Here is a 17,460-nt window from a genome sequence, read left to right as displayed (position 1 = left end):
TTCCACTGCAACGTATCGATCTCTGCGCCATGCCTTGGGTCTCCCAACAGGGATTTTTTATTATTATTATTATTATTGCTGTGCTGTCGGTGAAGGTAATTTTTATAAACTTCCCGACCATGAAATTAAAAAAATAATTTGGGCCGTGAAAACTGCGAAAAAGGCGTGAATTCAGTTATTTAGTTTGAGAGGAAACGATTTATTTATCTGTATTGGAAGAAAAACATCACTTCAAATGGAAAAGTGTATGTGAGAGGTAACTGTATTTTTCGTGCGATTAGTACTTATTTAACCTCATGGCTTAAAGGCACATTTAAAACTTTCTCCGAAATAAAAAGAAAAGAAAAGTAAGAAAAGTACAATGAAAACAGATGATGAATAGGCAGAAGTAGAGATGCCATTGAAAAAGAAAACGCTTATTCGGAAAAGAGTTAACGTTTTTTCCCTTTCTCTAGGAAATTCTCTCTTCCAGATTGTATTATAAATGAAGAAGTAAAAGTGGGTTCCATCTCTATTCCGATTGTAACACGAAACAGGCATTATGTTTTCCGAGAGGAAAAAGAAAAAGTAGTAAAAATTGTCAAGAATCAAAGAAGATACTTTCATAGGAAAAAGGGGGAAATCGTACATACAATGGGTTCTTCAGTCCAACAGTTTGATTGTAGTACTGCTAAAGTAATTTTTTTTAGAGTAAAAATACTACAGTAACTGTATTTAAAATGTAAATACTATCGATCATTTATAATTGAAATACTTGATCAAATGTTTCAAAAGGTCAAATGAAATTTTATTTGGGAGCATAACCCGAGCGATTATTTATGTGATGTTTACAAAGATTTTTAAAATTCGAGGAAGAGAAAATTTCTTTTTATGGTTTCCCCCGAAGTTTCTGTTTAAAGCATATTGGTTCGATGAAACAGTTATGAATTAATAGCTTAAAATACTGTAAATACAGGATATAGATACTGTATAAATAGCATATAAATACAGTAAATTTAAGTTTCATAGTAGATTTATATAATCACAAAATGACAGTTCATGTCTTTAATTTACAAAAAGAATTCAAATTAAACTCTTCAGATATAATATTTGACGCTTGTCGAAAAGTATTTTATCCACCTAAGGTAATCGTACTTTTATAAGAAAAGAAAATGCAGTTGTAGTGCTTTTATGTCTGATTCTTTGTCCCGGGATTATTGTTTTCTTGCATTCAAGTTTGAATTGATTCGAATGGGTAATAACATTTAGGCACTGGTGAAGTAATTAGGGAACGTCAACGAAACACCAATAGGTTTGACAGGTTACAGTAACCTTTCTCCATTGTAGAATTTGCTGCAGGAAGTAGAGTTGATAGTTAAATAACGAAATCATAAAATGTCAAAACAGTGAAAACTTAAGTTATTCTTCGTCTATAAACTCGATGTTTTATTTGGGGCCGCGGTGGCTCAGTGGTGTTTGGGGTCCCGGGTTCGATCCCAGCCCCCGCCAAGTGAACTTTGTGGTGGACAAACACTGTGTGCGTGGGTTTCCTCGGGGTTAGAGATGCAAAAAAGCCGGCTTTTTTAAATCGATGGTTTTTTTGGGAAAAAAACGAGAATTTTGGAAATTTTGGCTTTTTTCAACTTCATGATTTTTCTATCTAAATAGCTTTTTTATAGTATATTCTATAGTTAGATAAGAATTCCATGACCTGAATGTGATATTTCGCTCTGAAATTCACCATCAAGATGTATGGAGCACATGTTTTACGAATTAAAGCTAACATGAAGAATGTAGTATTTGAGGGTAATTTTAGAGGCTATTTAACTTTATTTTAACTTTTGAGATATCGACATCTTTTTTCTTCTCTAGTTTGTCATCCGTGTTTCATTTCTAAGAGCTTTTAGTACTCTAGCTTCTAGCGCAAAAGTTAAATTTGCCCGTTTTTCTATTTATCCGTCAAAGCGTACGTTTTTCAATATATCCCTCAAACCGTACTTCCACATTTCTGTTATACTGTAGCTGTGAAGTGATTTAGCAATAATTTTCCGGACACAACCTTGAATACCAATTTATACAAATAATCAGTAGTGGATTTAGAAAAGTACTTTAGGAGGGTTTTTTCTGATTGTTTCGTTTCCTAAAAAGTCCTAATTTTATTTGGGAAGTGCTTGAAGTTTATGAGTATAGGCATAACTAATATTTCGTTTCGTTTATATGTTTAGCAATAATCTTCCGGATACAACTTTAAAAATCATTTTATACTGAGAATCAGTGGCGGATTTAGAAAAGTATTTTGGGAAGGGTTTCTTACTAATGTTTAGTTTTTTTAAACATTCGTAATTTTTATTTGACGGGTAGTTTATGTTTATGAGTAAAAGCATAAATAATAGATATTTCGTTTGTTGCAGACATTCCGTAACTTTGGGGAACGGGCTTCAGTCCGAAAGACCGCCCCCCTAACCTTCGCAAAACCGTCACTGCTGGTAATTAGTAATAATAACGATTTAAAAACAATAAAAAAGGAAGTCGCCCAACTCACAGTACACGCACTATTTCTACATTCACAGATGGAATGAAGAAAAGCTTTCTCAGAATGGTCGAATGCTGGTTGAATCCCGGACTTCCCGATAGAAGCGCAAAAGCTAATCACTCAGTCATGTTTGTTGTGCAGTTGTATTTAGCTTAACTTAAATATATTCCGTAGTCTTTTTTTTTTTTGGGGGACGGGGGGGGGGAGTTCAGTAATGATATTTTGAATCCCTCTTGTTAAAAATTCAGAAAATTTGAGTATTGGGTAAACTGTGATGGTGGTTCTATAAAACTTAACTGTAGAATTTCAAGAATATACAGAACCAAAAGCTCTAGATGTGCAGTCTTTAAGTGTATCATACAAATCTAAGTATTTCTCTTATGTTTTATTTTAATTTTATTTTGTTTCAAAAAGAGGGTATGGAATATTTTGAAGTAAAAATACTACATACTATTTTGCTAGTTATTTGTGTATTCTTTAAAAAGAAGTGTTTACTTTTAGGGTTGGCTGATTTACACCAACTTTTTTTTTTTTTAATAATTGGTTTAAACCACAAAAATAAAAAGAATGAAAAATGCGAATCGTGTGAACTTCATGGTAACGTTTCCAGATATCAAACCACCTGCAATAGTTTTATTTCCCTTTCACCTTTTAATCAAGGTGTCCCATGTTCAATTCTCGGTCGAACCACAATCCTTCTTTCATGCGTAACCCGAGTAGCGGTTCGGATGTCAGTTTAAGCGAAAGTCTTCTCCTTGATAACCTCGGTATTTCGTAAGGATGTTAAGCCTAAATATACGAAACAAACCAAATTGTATATTTCTACATGCCTAAATGCGTGTTGTTTTATAAAGAAGCCAATATTGCTTAAATATATTGATAGAAATTGGCAAAATTTATCGATTGCCTACGTAGCTTCCAACATTAGCTTGGATTGGACTTTCAATGATATCTACGTACCGGTACTAAATTTGTAATTTAATACCTCAGTTTTAGCGTACTGATTATGGTACGTTGACCTTTAAATTTTACATGCAAAGCAATAACAGGATTTTCCCGTTATTGTCTTACATTTCAAGTAATGACGGGATTTTCCCAATGGCTAGGTCGGGAAATTCTCAATTTAAGAAATTTACTGACCGCACTTCTTTAAGCTTATGGGAGTTCTTCCGGCATAACCCCGCTGTTGCATAATAACATCAAGGCGAAACAAACTTAGGCTATTTCTGTGAATATGTAATATAAATACATAAAGCAAAAAATCTAAGTCAAAGAAGCCTGGTTTAAACCAAAAAAGCCTGGTTTAAACATCCCCCAAAAAACGGGTTTTTGGCATTTTCAAAAACAACCACGGTTCTTGCCAATTCTGCTTACTTTTGTATATAGGAGGTTAAAAAATTCTTATTATATACATTGGTTAATCCTGTGGAATTCATAATGTAAATATGTTGAAGAAAAATTGTTTGAAATATTTTTTCGAAATTCATAGTTTATTTTCGATGTTTTATATTATTATCAGCATCAACCACTAATTAAATGATTTTTTGTGTTATAGAGAAGCGATACAAAGTCTGTTTTATCAATTTAAAGCAGTATTTTGAAAAAAGCCCAAAATTTCCGAAGCAAAAAAGCAAAGCAGAAAAAACCGAGTTTTTTTCCAAAAAAGCCGGTTTTTTTCCGAGCCCTTGCATCTCTACTCGGGGTACTCCCGTTTCCTCCCACTTTCTTCATTCCACCATTTCATTCATTACTCCTCATCACCGTCCCCTTTAGCCTAACCGGCATAACCGTGGGACGTAAAACTCTAAGTTTCATTTCATTTTTTTTCGATGTTTTATTTCTTAAGAAATCGATCTCAAAAATGACATTATTAAAGAAAGAAAGAGAAATAGGAATGTTTAATATACTGGAAAGTGTAATATCACACTCACGCAATTAATTCCAATGGACAGATAATATGTCGTGAACAAATGCACAAAATGTTCACTGTCTTGCTTTTATTCCAAGGTGCCATCCACCTTATCCACAGGCCAGCTGCCTTCAGAGCTCGCTGAAGTCACAGGGCGGACTGGCAAGATCTAATGTGTCTCGGAGGCTTCACAAAAGATATCTTTTTCCAAGAAAACTTGTAATTTATCTTCCATTGGCCTCAATGCAAAGGAAATACATCCGCAGAACTATATTGAACGGCGAAACTGGACCCAACTTGCCTTATATTGTATTTACAAATGAGTCAAGGTTCAGGTTAAAATAGGAGGGGGTTGGAACAAAGGAATATCAAAATGGAAAGAGCAAAGGAAATGAATCATCAGAAAATATTGAAAATATAATCGTAGCATTAAAGGGCATTATGAGATCTTTCGTCAAAACTCTTCATTATATGAAGGAGGGGAAAATGAAAAGAAAAATTAAAGAACAGAAAAAGCTGAGAAGCATTCAGGTGGGGACATGTTGGATAAATATTAGCTAAAGCGATGATTTTTTTTTTTTTTTTTTTTTTTAAATGTTATTAAGATTTCACTATTCACTACTAAATAATTAATTTTAAGTTCCCGCTTCGTTTTATATTCCAGAAAATAGTAAAAATATAATCAGACAGTACACTATGAGCGCTTTTCCTAACCAAAAAAATCATTAACTGTGTAAAAGCAATTTATCTAATTTATTTATTTAATATTATATTAACATAGAGTATATGTATGTATGTGTACTCTTCTTATGTGACGTACATTCTCTTTGTATAGAATCGACCACAGATACTTGAGTTCTTCACATAAATCTTTATTCTAAGTCTGTGCACCAAGTACTCTTTGACTAACACAAGTCATATTTGTAATTCCGCAACTAGATCACATTTACTGTGCTCCATATACATAATACTTCCCTAACAACGTACAGGCCATTCGCATATTAGCAAACACTTTCAGCCCAAACCTCAACAAACTAAAGCCATAGGAACCTGTACACCTTTATTAGCAGAACTGGTCCTTGTTTTCTTGAAAGATCCCAAAGAATGCCAGAAATCCAGATGTCAGATCAATTCAATGTTCAATACTCATCTTCAAACACTCCATTACAATGATAAACATACACTTCTACCGTTCGAGTAGTTTAGTTTTTCCAGCTAGGTTTACATCCTTCAATGCATCTATTCTGCAACCTTCTATTAGGTTGGTGCTAATGAAATGTTTATCTCCGGTGTGAAACTCATCTTAGCAACACAAAGCAGGGATGAAGTAAGGCCACGTGTCTAACGTCACAAACATACAAGGAACGGACATGAACGTATCATCCGGACGTCGAATCAAACCTAGTCCATTCGATAAATATTACAAAGGGATGTTCGTGCTCAAAAAAATTAGGTGTCATGAGTCCCTGGGGCCCAGTAACCTGTTAGATAAACAAAATCGTAGACTTGCAGTGAAATAGCTATTGCATCAACACTGCTTGTTAGAAAGTCATGGTTTATAGTTCATTCTCTTCGGCATGAAACAGACTTTCCAGAGGTGCTATGTATTGGTGCCCATAACGTACTTGAACAGGGGAATTCGGGATAATGTCAGGAAAATTCCCTCCAAAATCCCTCCCAACTTTGCCCCCTCCATGGGCGTGCCGGCCGGGGGGTTGAGGGGGCGCGTCCCCCCAGAAATTTTGAAATTTTCTAGGAGGGGTTTGTCCTCCCAGAAAATTGTATAGCAGGAATTCTTCCCCAAATATTTTGGCAAAAATGGTGAAATACTGGAATGGGAACGTCGATTGTCAATAATTCCTGGAATTGAAAGGAATTACAGTTTCATTGAAGAAAATTCTGTAACAATTACCAGGGTATATAAATGAAGTACAGAAAGTAGCGACACTGTATTAGCTACGTCGGAAACTACCATAAAGCGTGCACACATTCAGTTGCAGCAAAAATAAAATTTTGAAATATCTATATATTAAAATGCTGCGTTTATATGTTTGTGGTCAAGAAAAGTTTATATGTTTGTGGCAAATTCTTTTAACAATGATATCTCGGAAACTACAAGCTCTGTAAAGATGTCGTTTTCACTGATCGATTGCAAATTTTGTGAAGATTGTTTAGTTATAATTGAATATTTTTTAAATGGACGTTATTTCTTTATTACGTTTTTTAGGAGTACGCGGAAGCATTGGCGTCTCTGGCATGTAAAATTTTGGGGGGGGGGGCATCAAAGGAAATGATCTAACTGCTAGTGAGTATCTAAATAAATTAAATTAAAATAAAATATTGAATATTTCGTATTTCAAAATATTGGGGGGACGCGTCCCCCCCGCCAGAGACGCCCATGTGCGGAAGTATTGAAAATTTAAAAAGTAAAGCATCATATCTCAACGAGTTATACATCCCAACACCACACATTTGTATACGAGGTTACTATATCTCTCCGGCATTTATTTCATGGTCAAATGATAATGAAAAATGAAGCATAACTATTTCTTCAGTGTAAGATGAATTTTTATTGTTTGGAGTGTTTGGCCCAATGCACACCATATAGCCTTTCACTGACATTATAATTAATTGTGTGTGTGAGCTAGTATCTTTATGAAAATAGTAGATTCTAATTGAAAGTACGCAATTCTTAGTGTCTTTTCATTCTGAACAGCTACCGCTTTGTGAAAGATTTACAACTTTGTTCCGAGGCAAAAATATTTCGAATTTGACTTAGTACTTATCAAAAGTTTAATGCTCAGTTTCAAATATTCCTGCCTTGATATTTTATCTTTAGTCTTCCAAGAAAGCGGTAGCTGCAAGAAAGAAAAAAAAATGTCGCTTTCTAAGTATCTAAAAATATTCCTTTCCCTCTACACTTATAGCAGTACAAAGAGAAAAGAGAAAATGTGGAATGTTTTTTTTTTTTTATTATTATTATTATTTAATATACCGACTCTTGCTGTATCGGCTTCGAGTAAAAATACCACCATTATTGCGCCAACCTGGACAATCGATGGAAGACTTACAACACATTTTAGCTTCGGAAATATAACTGAAAACTTGCCTAAAAAGACCTTTTTCTTCGTGTGCGGGTAATGTAGGTCTCTTTGCGTGTTGTTTCTAATGTATTGTTAAATTTCGTCAACTGGGCTGTGCGCAAGTGCGCCACTCTCCAACAGTAACGTTTTTAGACAGGTGTGTTTATGTATGTTACTGTGAATATAACGTTGATATGAAGCTTTTCATCTCTTGTTTCTGTTTAGTGTTGTTTTATTGTTTAAAATGGATCAATTTATCATAAGAAAAAGAAAAGAGGACAGCACGTGGGCCAAAGTAATGCCATTGTTGAAGAAAAGAAGATAAAAATTTATTCAAATGATAGTTCAGCTGATGGATTACAACCTGAAACTGACAATGGAAATTCAAATCTTGTATCGATCACCATCCCCATCAGTGTCTATAGAAGAAACCTCTCAATCTTCACGTCTAGCAAGTGGTTCAGATTATCCCCACCCTTCGAACCTTTCAAAGCCCAGTTAGACTTTAGTGTTGCCTACAAATTTTCCACAACAGTCTCTGAAAGGGCGAACATTGAAATTTGTGCCAACTTGGTTCCTTCCGTGGCTGCACGTCGACCCAAACAAAATTAACGTCATTTTCTGTTTTTACTATATGGACATCTTGAAAAACATTAAAAAAAAAAAAAGTTCTTACTAAAACCATGGAAGACGCTTTCTCTACTATAGGATTTTGCAACTGGAAGAAGGATAAAGAGAAATTAAGTATACACGAAACTTCAGAATGCCATAAACTGGCTGTACTACTTTACACGCAGAGAAAAAATCCAATAGAAAACCAACTGAACAGATAAATTTTAGATGAACAACTGAAAGTCAGGAAATTCCTGAAAAAAAAAAAAAAAAAAAGAAAGAAAAGTAATCTCAAGCATACGTTAACTTGCAAGACAAGGACTCGCATTTAGAGGACATGACTCCCGGTTCAAGAATTTATTTCAGTTGATGAGCCTTTGCTCTGAAGATTTTTCAGAATTGAAGAGCCGGATAAAGGGAAACATGAAGAGATGCAATTTCATGGATGTTAAAATCCAGAGTGAAATCTCGAAACCATGGGCTAAGAAATTGCTTTTCATATATGTAACAAAATCAAATCTCAAAACCCTCCTCTGTTCTCTATCGTGTCTGATGGTTTCCGTGATGTGAATGGCGAAGAACAATTAAGTACTTGTGCCAGGTGAGTTGATAAAGATATCTGTTCTCATGAAACTTTTCTTGTGTTCTACATTATATCAAAAAACTACTGGTGAGTTTATAGCTCCAGTTATTCTGGATGAGATGGTGAGACCCCAGCTTTCCATTGTTCAACTCAGTGGACAAGTTTATGATGGCTCTGGAAATAAAGAGTAATGGCTCTGGAAATAAGAGTGATGGCTCTGGAAGTAGTGTTCCATCTATTATATGTAAACAGCAACTTCTTGCCTTGTATGTACATTGTGGAGCTCACAGTACTAATCTTGTTATTAAGGATGCCTGTAGTGCGTCAGAAGTAGTGAGAAACTCTTTGCAATGGGTGCACGAACTATGAGTACTGTTTTCGCAGTCATTTTCAGTGAGGTAACGATTTTCTGCTCTAATCGAGGCTAATTGTTAACTTTAAATCCGTGTGTCCCACTAGGTGAATTTGTAGACTTAGTCTAATAACGGAAGTTGTTTAACATTATGAAGGAATTCTCTCTAAGTTGGAAAAGATGAAGACTGACGGAATTGTCAACACATCTTCAGGATCATCAGCTGGGCTTTTGCAGCTTTTTGAAGAAGGATCTACGTTTCTTGGGCTCATATGGCTAGGAATATTATCAGAGGTTGAAGTATTTTAACAGGATACTTAAAAACCCAATTTCAGTGTCAAAATGGGAAACAATACAAATCATAAATGAAAACATGAACTTGAATAATATGATGCTTAGTCACTGATCAAGTTTGTACTACCATGAAACCTACAAATTAATATCATCGTCCTGGAAATCCCATAATTATAATAAATATTATCAATAGTACCATAAATAGGATATTTGTGTCGCTGGAATAGAACCTGTTATCACGAGTGATAGGATTTATCTATCCTAAATTGCGGCACTTTAATTCGTGTTATGTGACATTTTGAAAATTAAGAGGGAGAGGTGCAATAACATCAGCCTTTCTTTAAATTTGGCCCACAATGTTGAGTGAAGGGTACTGTTCCTCCAGAAATTTTTTGGTGGGCACGCCTATGCCCCTTCTGAAGTGGCCCCGGGTAAAAGCACATAATCCAAATGTATCTCGAAAAATACTATAGGGGTTAAGGAATGAGTGTACTAAGTTTCGTTTTGATAAACTGAATAAGTATGGAAGGAAAGGTTGTGTACCTATACGCTTTGTATATACAAAACTTAACCTTGATCTGACCTACAGTATAAAGAGAACATAATATAAAAATATAAACGCAGTACTGTTTATCTTGATATCAAGAATTGTACCGCATTCTTTGTAGAATGAAACAAACGTTTCAATAGTTATCACGCATATTGTTCCGTGAAGTGGATGAGGGAAATTGGATATAAAATGCAAAAATGGCTTCCAAAATAGCTCTGAGGTGAAGTTGTGCGTCCTCTAAAGCGACACCGGAGCCAGTAGGAGTCAGTGTGCAAATAAAAGGACATTTTACAGGGGGGGGGGGATAAAGTGCACATCCGAGAAATTTAACATGGGGAAGTTCAAAACTTATGGGAGACATCCAATTCTTCAGAGAGGGATTCCCCATCCCCCTGGTAAGTCTCATACTGGTAGGAGTACACAATTAAAATGTACCTTGAAAAATAGCAGGAGGTATACAGATGGGAAGGATATCCTTAAAACAAGGGAAAAGATATAGTATGACACCGTAAGAACGGAATAGAGAACAAAAGGAAACATATGGGGGTGTTGGTGGATAACGTGGGTTTATCCCAATACAACTGTAGTACAGTTTCTGTTTAAAACGCTTTCTTCATTCTACAAAAAATATGATACGTGTACAAATCTTGATAATCAGGATAAGTAGTAATGCATTTATATTTTTTCTAGTATGTTCTCATTATAGGTCAGGTCATAGGTTCGGTTTTGTATGTACAGAGCGTATTGGTATACATCCTTTCCTTCCATATTTATTCCGTCTATCAAAACGAGGCTTAGTACACTCATTTCTAACCCCTATAGTATTTTTTGAGATACATTCGAATTATGTACTTTTACCTGGAGCCACTCCAGAGGGAGGGCAAAGTTGATGGGAGGGATTTTTGGAGGGAATTTTCCTGACATTGTCCCGATTTTCTCTGTTCAAGTACGTTATGAGCGCCAATACATAGCACCTCTGGAAAGCTTGTTTCATGCTGAAGAGAATGAACTAAACCATGACTTTCTAATGAACAGTGTTGATGAAATAACTATTTCACTGCGAGTCGACGGTTTTCTTTATAATAACAAGTTACTGGGCCCCAGGGACTTACTCCGTTGATTCGGGTGTCCGGATGACACGTTCATGTCCGTTCCTTGTTAGTGCGTCCAGAAAATAGGCTGGAGTATTGGAGCAGAAGAGGACAGGCAGTCTGGAGGCAGTGCGTTGTTGAACACAGTCGTATTAAAGCACACAATGGAGAACACACAATTGCGAGTGATTTTACTGTATGAAGTTAAACTAAGTCATTCAGCACTGAAGACGCAAAAAAGGTTAACAGTTCATTTGGGCCAAGAATTGTGAATGAAAATACCAATCGCCGTTGGTTTGTGAAATTTCATTTCGGTGACAGCAATACATAATGAGCCCGATAGTTACTAGCTGGAGGGTCCCACAAGTAGGATTATATGAATGACGTGTTAAATTTTGTAGTAGGGATCTCACACTCCAGGTGCCATAATGCAGTTAAGACTGTATTGCCGTGAGCACCGACCAGCCTCGAGCTCAAATGAGCTCCTCTGGAACACCGTGGGGGGCAGACTCTCGGAAAAGTTTTCGTGCCATTGCAGACATGCTAGCATACATCATAGCACTATTGTTCGGCAGCTCCCTGCAATCGATAAGATGCAGAAGTTGGACTCGTGGATGCCACATGAATTGGCTTCGGCCTACAAGAATCTATCTGGAGGGGAGTGGGAGTGATTCATCATGTCTTTTCTCTCGAGATGAATGCAGATCGCTCCAATGCTGGATTCCATGAAATGAACCGTTGGCACCCAGCAATGGCCAAGATCATGGTATCCTTGTGTTGCACGGAAATGCTGTTCCGCTAAGGACAGTGGAGATTCTCCATGAGTTGCAGTTACGGTGTTATTTTAAAACAGTCTTTCTTTGTTGGAATTCTGTTGAAGCCGAAAAGAAGACGAGAAAACAATCATCAGTAGAGAAGGAACGAACTGAAAAGAGTATTACTAGAAGTAAGAGTAAAACTTAATAACTCCTGAACCACTCGACTGATCTTGAGCAAATTTTCAACATAGATGAGGTTTAGGCCTGGAATCGTTTTTATGATTTAAATGTGACGGAGCAGTGTAGGGGAGAAGGAGGGGGAAATATATAAAAATCAATTTATATAAGACTGAAAGTGACTATGTTTGTAACTTAATAACTCTTGAACTATCCGACCGATCTCAATCAAATTTTCAAGATACATGAGGTTAGGGGCAGGGATTACTTTAGGCTATTCACTTTGACGATGCAACGTTGGGGAGGGGGAGGAGGAGAGACATTTAAAAAATGATCAAAAATGACAAATATTAGTGTTAAATCCATAGTTTTCGGTATCGATGAGAGAAACAGTGACACTTCTGATGTTTCAATCCAAGTTCAGCCCTGATCGTTGGAGAGGGGGAGGGTACAACGTAGGGGAGGGGGATAAACATTTAAAAATGATCGAAAATTACTAATTTTAGTGCCGAATCCATACCTTTAGGAGTAGCTGAGATTAACAATGACAATTCTGATGCCGTGTGCCGCAGCACGGTGAAGGGGGAGGGGGAGCTATATACAATAATGATCGAAAATGACCAATATTAGTGTCTAATCCGTAGTTTTCGGGATCATCATATAAACAGTGACACTCCCGATCCGGTTTAAATCCAAAATCACCCTCCCCCCACTTGGGGGACGGGGAGAGAGAGAGAGAGAGAGAGATAAAAATGATCAAAAATGGCCACTATCAGTGTCGAATTTATAGTATTCTGGGTCCCTTAGATGAACAGTGATAATTTCGATCCCGTTTAAATCCAAATTCAAACCCGCAACTTGGGGAGGAGGAGGAAGAGATATTTAAAGATCATCAAAATGACCGATATTAGTGCTGAATCCTAATTTTTTGAGGTCGCTGAGATGAACGGTGACACTTACGATGCCAAGGCCTGCAACATTGGGGAAGGGATATATATATATATATATATATGTAAATGGTCAAAAATGATCTATATTAGTGTTGAATCTATAGTTCTTGTAGTCGCCGAGATGAACAGTGACACTTCTGATACTGTTTAAATCCATTTTCAGCCCCGAAACTTGGGGAATGATGAGTTGACATACATTAAAATGATCGAAAATGACTAATATCAGTGTTGAATCCATAATTTTCGGGGTCAGTAAGATGAAAATTGATACTTACGATGCAGCATAAAACCAAATTCAGCCATACAATATACAAAGATGTGCATTTAAATTATTTATTTCAACCCAGCGAAGCGGGTAATATTTATGCTAATGTTAATTTAATTTTAAAATATTTGTTATTGTGTCAAGAAGAAAACTAATTATCTTGTATTCTTCCAGGGGTCGATCACAGGCTATGAAAGATAAGGCATGCTGCCATATTGTAATTCTAGCTTTACTTATTGGCAACTATAAAGTAGATTTTGACTTATTGGCACCGACATTGAAAACAAACGTTAGGAGGTAAGTTCAATATAATTTAGGTTTTGTTTGGTTGGTATTATGTGTATATATATTACTTTCGCTGTAATTACTAAAATACCTAATGTAGTCAGTCATTAAATTCATAGAATTGATACAATGCAGTGTTAGTATTGTACTATATCGAAGGCGAGACCTATTATACTTATTTTCTTATTCAAGTAACTTAAGTTGAATTGCATGTCAGTTTGTAGTCTAAATAGCAGTACTCAAAGTTTCACTCGAACATAGAAACATTTAATGACAACAATATATTGTTTAGTAATTTAGTGATACGATAATTTCAACCACTATATTTTGAAAATTATGTTTGTGGTCTTATCATATTATCAAAATGATGTTATATGCAACCCTCGTTTGTACATACTAACATAGGATATGATCTTGCAGCGATTGAGCTCAATAAAGCATCAAACAGAAATCCTAGCATTTCGTAACACATTCTCTTGACTCAGTAGTAGCTGTATGTATTCAGTGGTTTTGAAACAGGCATATTGACCGATTGAACATATAAACAAACTTCAGATTTAGTGGTAATAAGAAAATCTATTGGAAAGAATAGTTTCGGGGTTTATAGACTTAACTTTTTCTGTAAATGATCTACATAAATCATGGTTTCTGTGTTTGCTCATTTGACTTTCTGGATGTGCTATGTATATTAAAGGTTGTATTCGGAATCTGTGGAGATAGAATTCATTTCCTATGACTAGCTTTTGAAACTTTTGCTTGTATACTTATACTTGTAGTGTATATTTCAAATAAGATTCAAGGAAAATCTCAACCATAAGTTCGTCACCATAGCTGAATACCTAACGTAGGATGGAAAATGTTTGCGCCATTCTTTAAATCGGATGATAAACACAATTTTGATGAGTAGATACCTTAGTATATATCTGTAACCTTAGCACGTTTTATTTACCCCGTTTTAGTATAGGCGTTTTATATGATTCCAGTATAAAATTTTGGAGTTCTGATAAATTTCGGGAAATCACTTGTCAGGTAATGGAATTCAGTCCATTTATGTTGAAAATAACTTTTACCTTACAGTGTTATTAAACATGGAAATAAATAAGCTAACGATTCGAAAATTCATAATTGAAAATAGGACAGTACAAAGTTTATTATTATTCCTAGTAGAATACCCGTTGTACGTACGAGAAGAATAAGATTTATAGAAAATATTTGAAATATATACAGAAACTAGTTCCTTGTTTCGAAATTTTATTGATGCAAGTTCGATTTCATTGGAGTTAATTTTTACAGTCGCTCCTAAATAGCTCTTCACAACGTCAAGAGCAAGTACAAACGTCTTGTCTCACCATAAAGCATTGGTTTCACCCAAATTCGTGCAAATCATTAGGTAAAATCTTTAGTTGGTTTATCATTCTAAAATCTATTTATTTCAACGACGCCCGTAAATGTATTTTGTCCAGCTTGAGATTAAGTGAAATAAATTTGGAAGACTTCCTCGTCTTGTAAAAATCGTAAATCAAAATTTATATCCCTCGAAATGAGTTTTTCGAATTTGTGTTCCTAAGTTTTTAATTACCATTCCATGTACATTCATTGAAAGTAAGAATGAGGCTTCACTGATCATTACATTCGAGCAATATCCTAACTGGCAAGGAATTTGACAACTGCACCTCTGTGTGGTCAGACATTATCATTCATGTGCGATGAAACCACATCACATAAGTTTGGGACCACTATCATCCACGTACTGCTCCAGGGTCGATGATCTATTAACTCCGAACAGTCAGAGAACAGTTTAAATAATGTAGGCATCGGTTCGGAGATCGATCGTGATGCCCACTTTTCCCTTCCCCCTCCAATCTCCGTCGTAGTGATCACTTTTTCTGCTGTTCCAGTTATTTGTAAACAAGACGAGTCACGACTGAAATAAGTCCAGTGGCCACGCTGACATCACTGCAGATGGCATATATTTCACATTAGTCAACAATACACAAAGAGGTCCTCTTGCAAAGCGAAAAGTTCCTTGAAGTTTCCGAGATATATTACACCTTGCAGTTTACTACAGTCCACGTAGTTGCAGGGAACTCTGGTGCCAATTGACACATGAAATGGCTCCCGATGTCAAGTGGAATGGCTTCTGATAGTTACGGCTAGATAGCGGCCATCTTGTAAATTGGTGATCTGTAACGACCTTGTCCAAGTAATTGGGTGACGTTAATTAGTTGATTCCATCAGCATGACGTAAAACTTCTTGGAATTTTCATGAATGAATATTGTGTCCATGTCTGGCTGATATCTATTGGACCTATTGATCTTCATTTCAGGGAATGACCTAAAGATATTTGAGCCACGAACATCTTTGGTCAGAGAAGAAAGTCGCAATATACAGAACTGTACAACCATTTCCTATGAACATCTTTCTGCTTAAACTGATTGAGATGCAAACGAAGACGCTTTTCCACATTATCATTGTGATTCCGCTCACTCCATGTGGATGTTTGCCTGAACATGCCTATTTACACACTATTTACACAGGAGTTATACCATGTATAAAATGCGCATAGAAACATTTTTTTTTTTCTTTTTTCTTTCAATTTTGCACGCATGTGTGATGTTTTTTGTACTGTAAGGCATTGTGATTTCTCTTGTTCGTTTCATTAATTGTCGTAAGTAAAGATGGAGCTTTTTCTTTGTAGCCTGATGTCTTGAATGTAAACTAGACTCTCAGTACTTATTTCTTCTACTATTATGATTATTATTGTTATTATTTATTTCCTTATTTTTGTAAGTTACACTCATCCCTCGTTTTAACGTACTAAAAGAGAGCAATTGTGGTTCGATGGTACCGAGTGTCCCTAAGTTTCAACACTGAGTCTGCAATGGCTAATATCCATAGTGACATTACGAAAGAAAGAGGAAGAATACAGTATACTGTACTTTCAATTAAGTACACTATCCAATCTGAGAGTGTCAAATACCTATACACTGTATAATTCAGTAAATTGAACACTTTTAGTTTAAAATCGGGACTTTCAGATTGAATTTGTTCAAGATTTTGTCTGTTGCTTTCGAAGTCCGTTAAACCGGGGATGACTGTATTATTATTTTAAATCTTTATACAACACAGTTATGACACATACAAACAAAAGTAAAAAACATAAAAGAATATAATAATTTCTCAAAAAGTCTGATCCCTTTTTGCTGAGTTGATAAATGTAGTTCCTTGAAACTTCCTTTCTGTGTACATGTAAAATTAATTACTTTTTAGCGTGCTTCATATCAAACATCTTTGTCCTGGACAATCGTTACCCACTGTGTGACGTCACATTACGATACATTCTTACAGTATCCAGAAGCAATATTTTTCCCAGAGATCCTTCAAGTATGAGTATGTTTAAATCCTCGTGTTCCGTAGTCCTCAATGTTGAAATATAAGCTATAGAAGTAATTTATATAAGATTTATGACTTAAGTAAAATATTTCAGGTTAACACAGATTTGCAGAACGGTGGGAGCAACGGTAATGGGAAAAGAAGCTGTGTTGAAATTACCATTAGCTGAACCCATATTGTCAAGACGATCCACTCAATCTATATTGTCAAGGCGATCCACAGGAAGGAAATAGGAATATGTATAGATTTCTAACTGATTCACTTAAGATTGCCATGTAAAGTTCTTGAAGTGCAACAGTTTGCATTCGGAGAAAGAATAAATAAACAAGTAAAATTCTATAGTATATTTTTTCTTTGGTAATTATTCTATTTTTTCTCATAGTAAGCTTTTATGGTTACTTTTCTATTTCCTGTAGAAGGCTTTATTTTATTTATAGTTTAATAACTTTTAGCGTCGATGTTGTATAGATGTTAACTTAATGTAAGACTCGAATCACCTGTACTTCCTCTATAATTTGAACTCGTGTTTTCCGCAATAAAGATGAGAACATTAACCACTTAACCTAGTCACAGATTTGCAGAATGATTGGAGCAACGGTAATAAGGAAAGAAGCTATGTTGAAATTACTATTAACCCAACCCTTA

At 35.6% G+C, this 17,460-nt stretch overlaps 1 protein-coding gene across 3 annotated transcripts in view; it reads left to right on the top strand.

Annotated features, from left to right (window-relative positions):
* Window positions 1-17,154, top strand: part of Polr1E (RNA polymerase I subunit E) — a 57,020-nt gene extending 39,866 nt beyond the window's left edge. For all 3 annotated transcript variants that reach the window (XM_081730735.1, XM_081730736.1, XM_081730734.1), the window contains exons 4-5: window positions 13,311-13,433; window positions 16,910-17,154. In XM_081730735.1, coding sequence (XP_081586861.1) covers window positions 13,311-13,433; window positions 16,910-17,048 — 262 coding nt within the window. In that variant the 3' untranslated portion in view covers window positions 17,049-17,154. The remainder of the gene's footprint in view (window positions 1-13,310; window positions 13,434-16,909) is intronic.
* Window positions 17,155-17,460: the final 306 nt, after the last annotated feature.

The sequence above is a fragment of the Thermobia domestica genome, chromosome 11 (genome assembly GCF_964235325.1).
Source record: "Thermobia domestica chromosome 11, izTheDome1.hap1.1, whole genome shotgun sequence".
Taxonomy (NCBI): domain Eukaryota; kingdom Metazoa; phylum Arthropoda; class Insecta; order Zygentoma; family Lepismatidae; genus Thermobia; species Thermobia domestica.
This window is presented reverse-complemented; position numbering and strand designations above follow the sequence as displayed.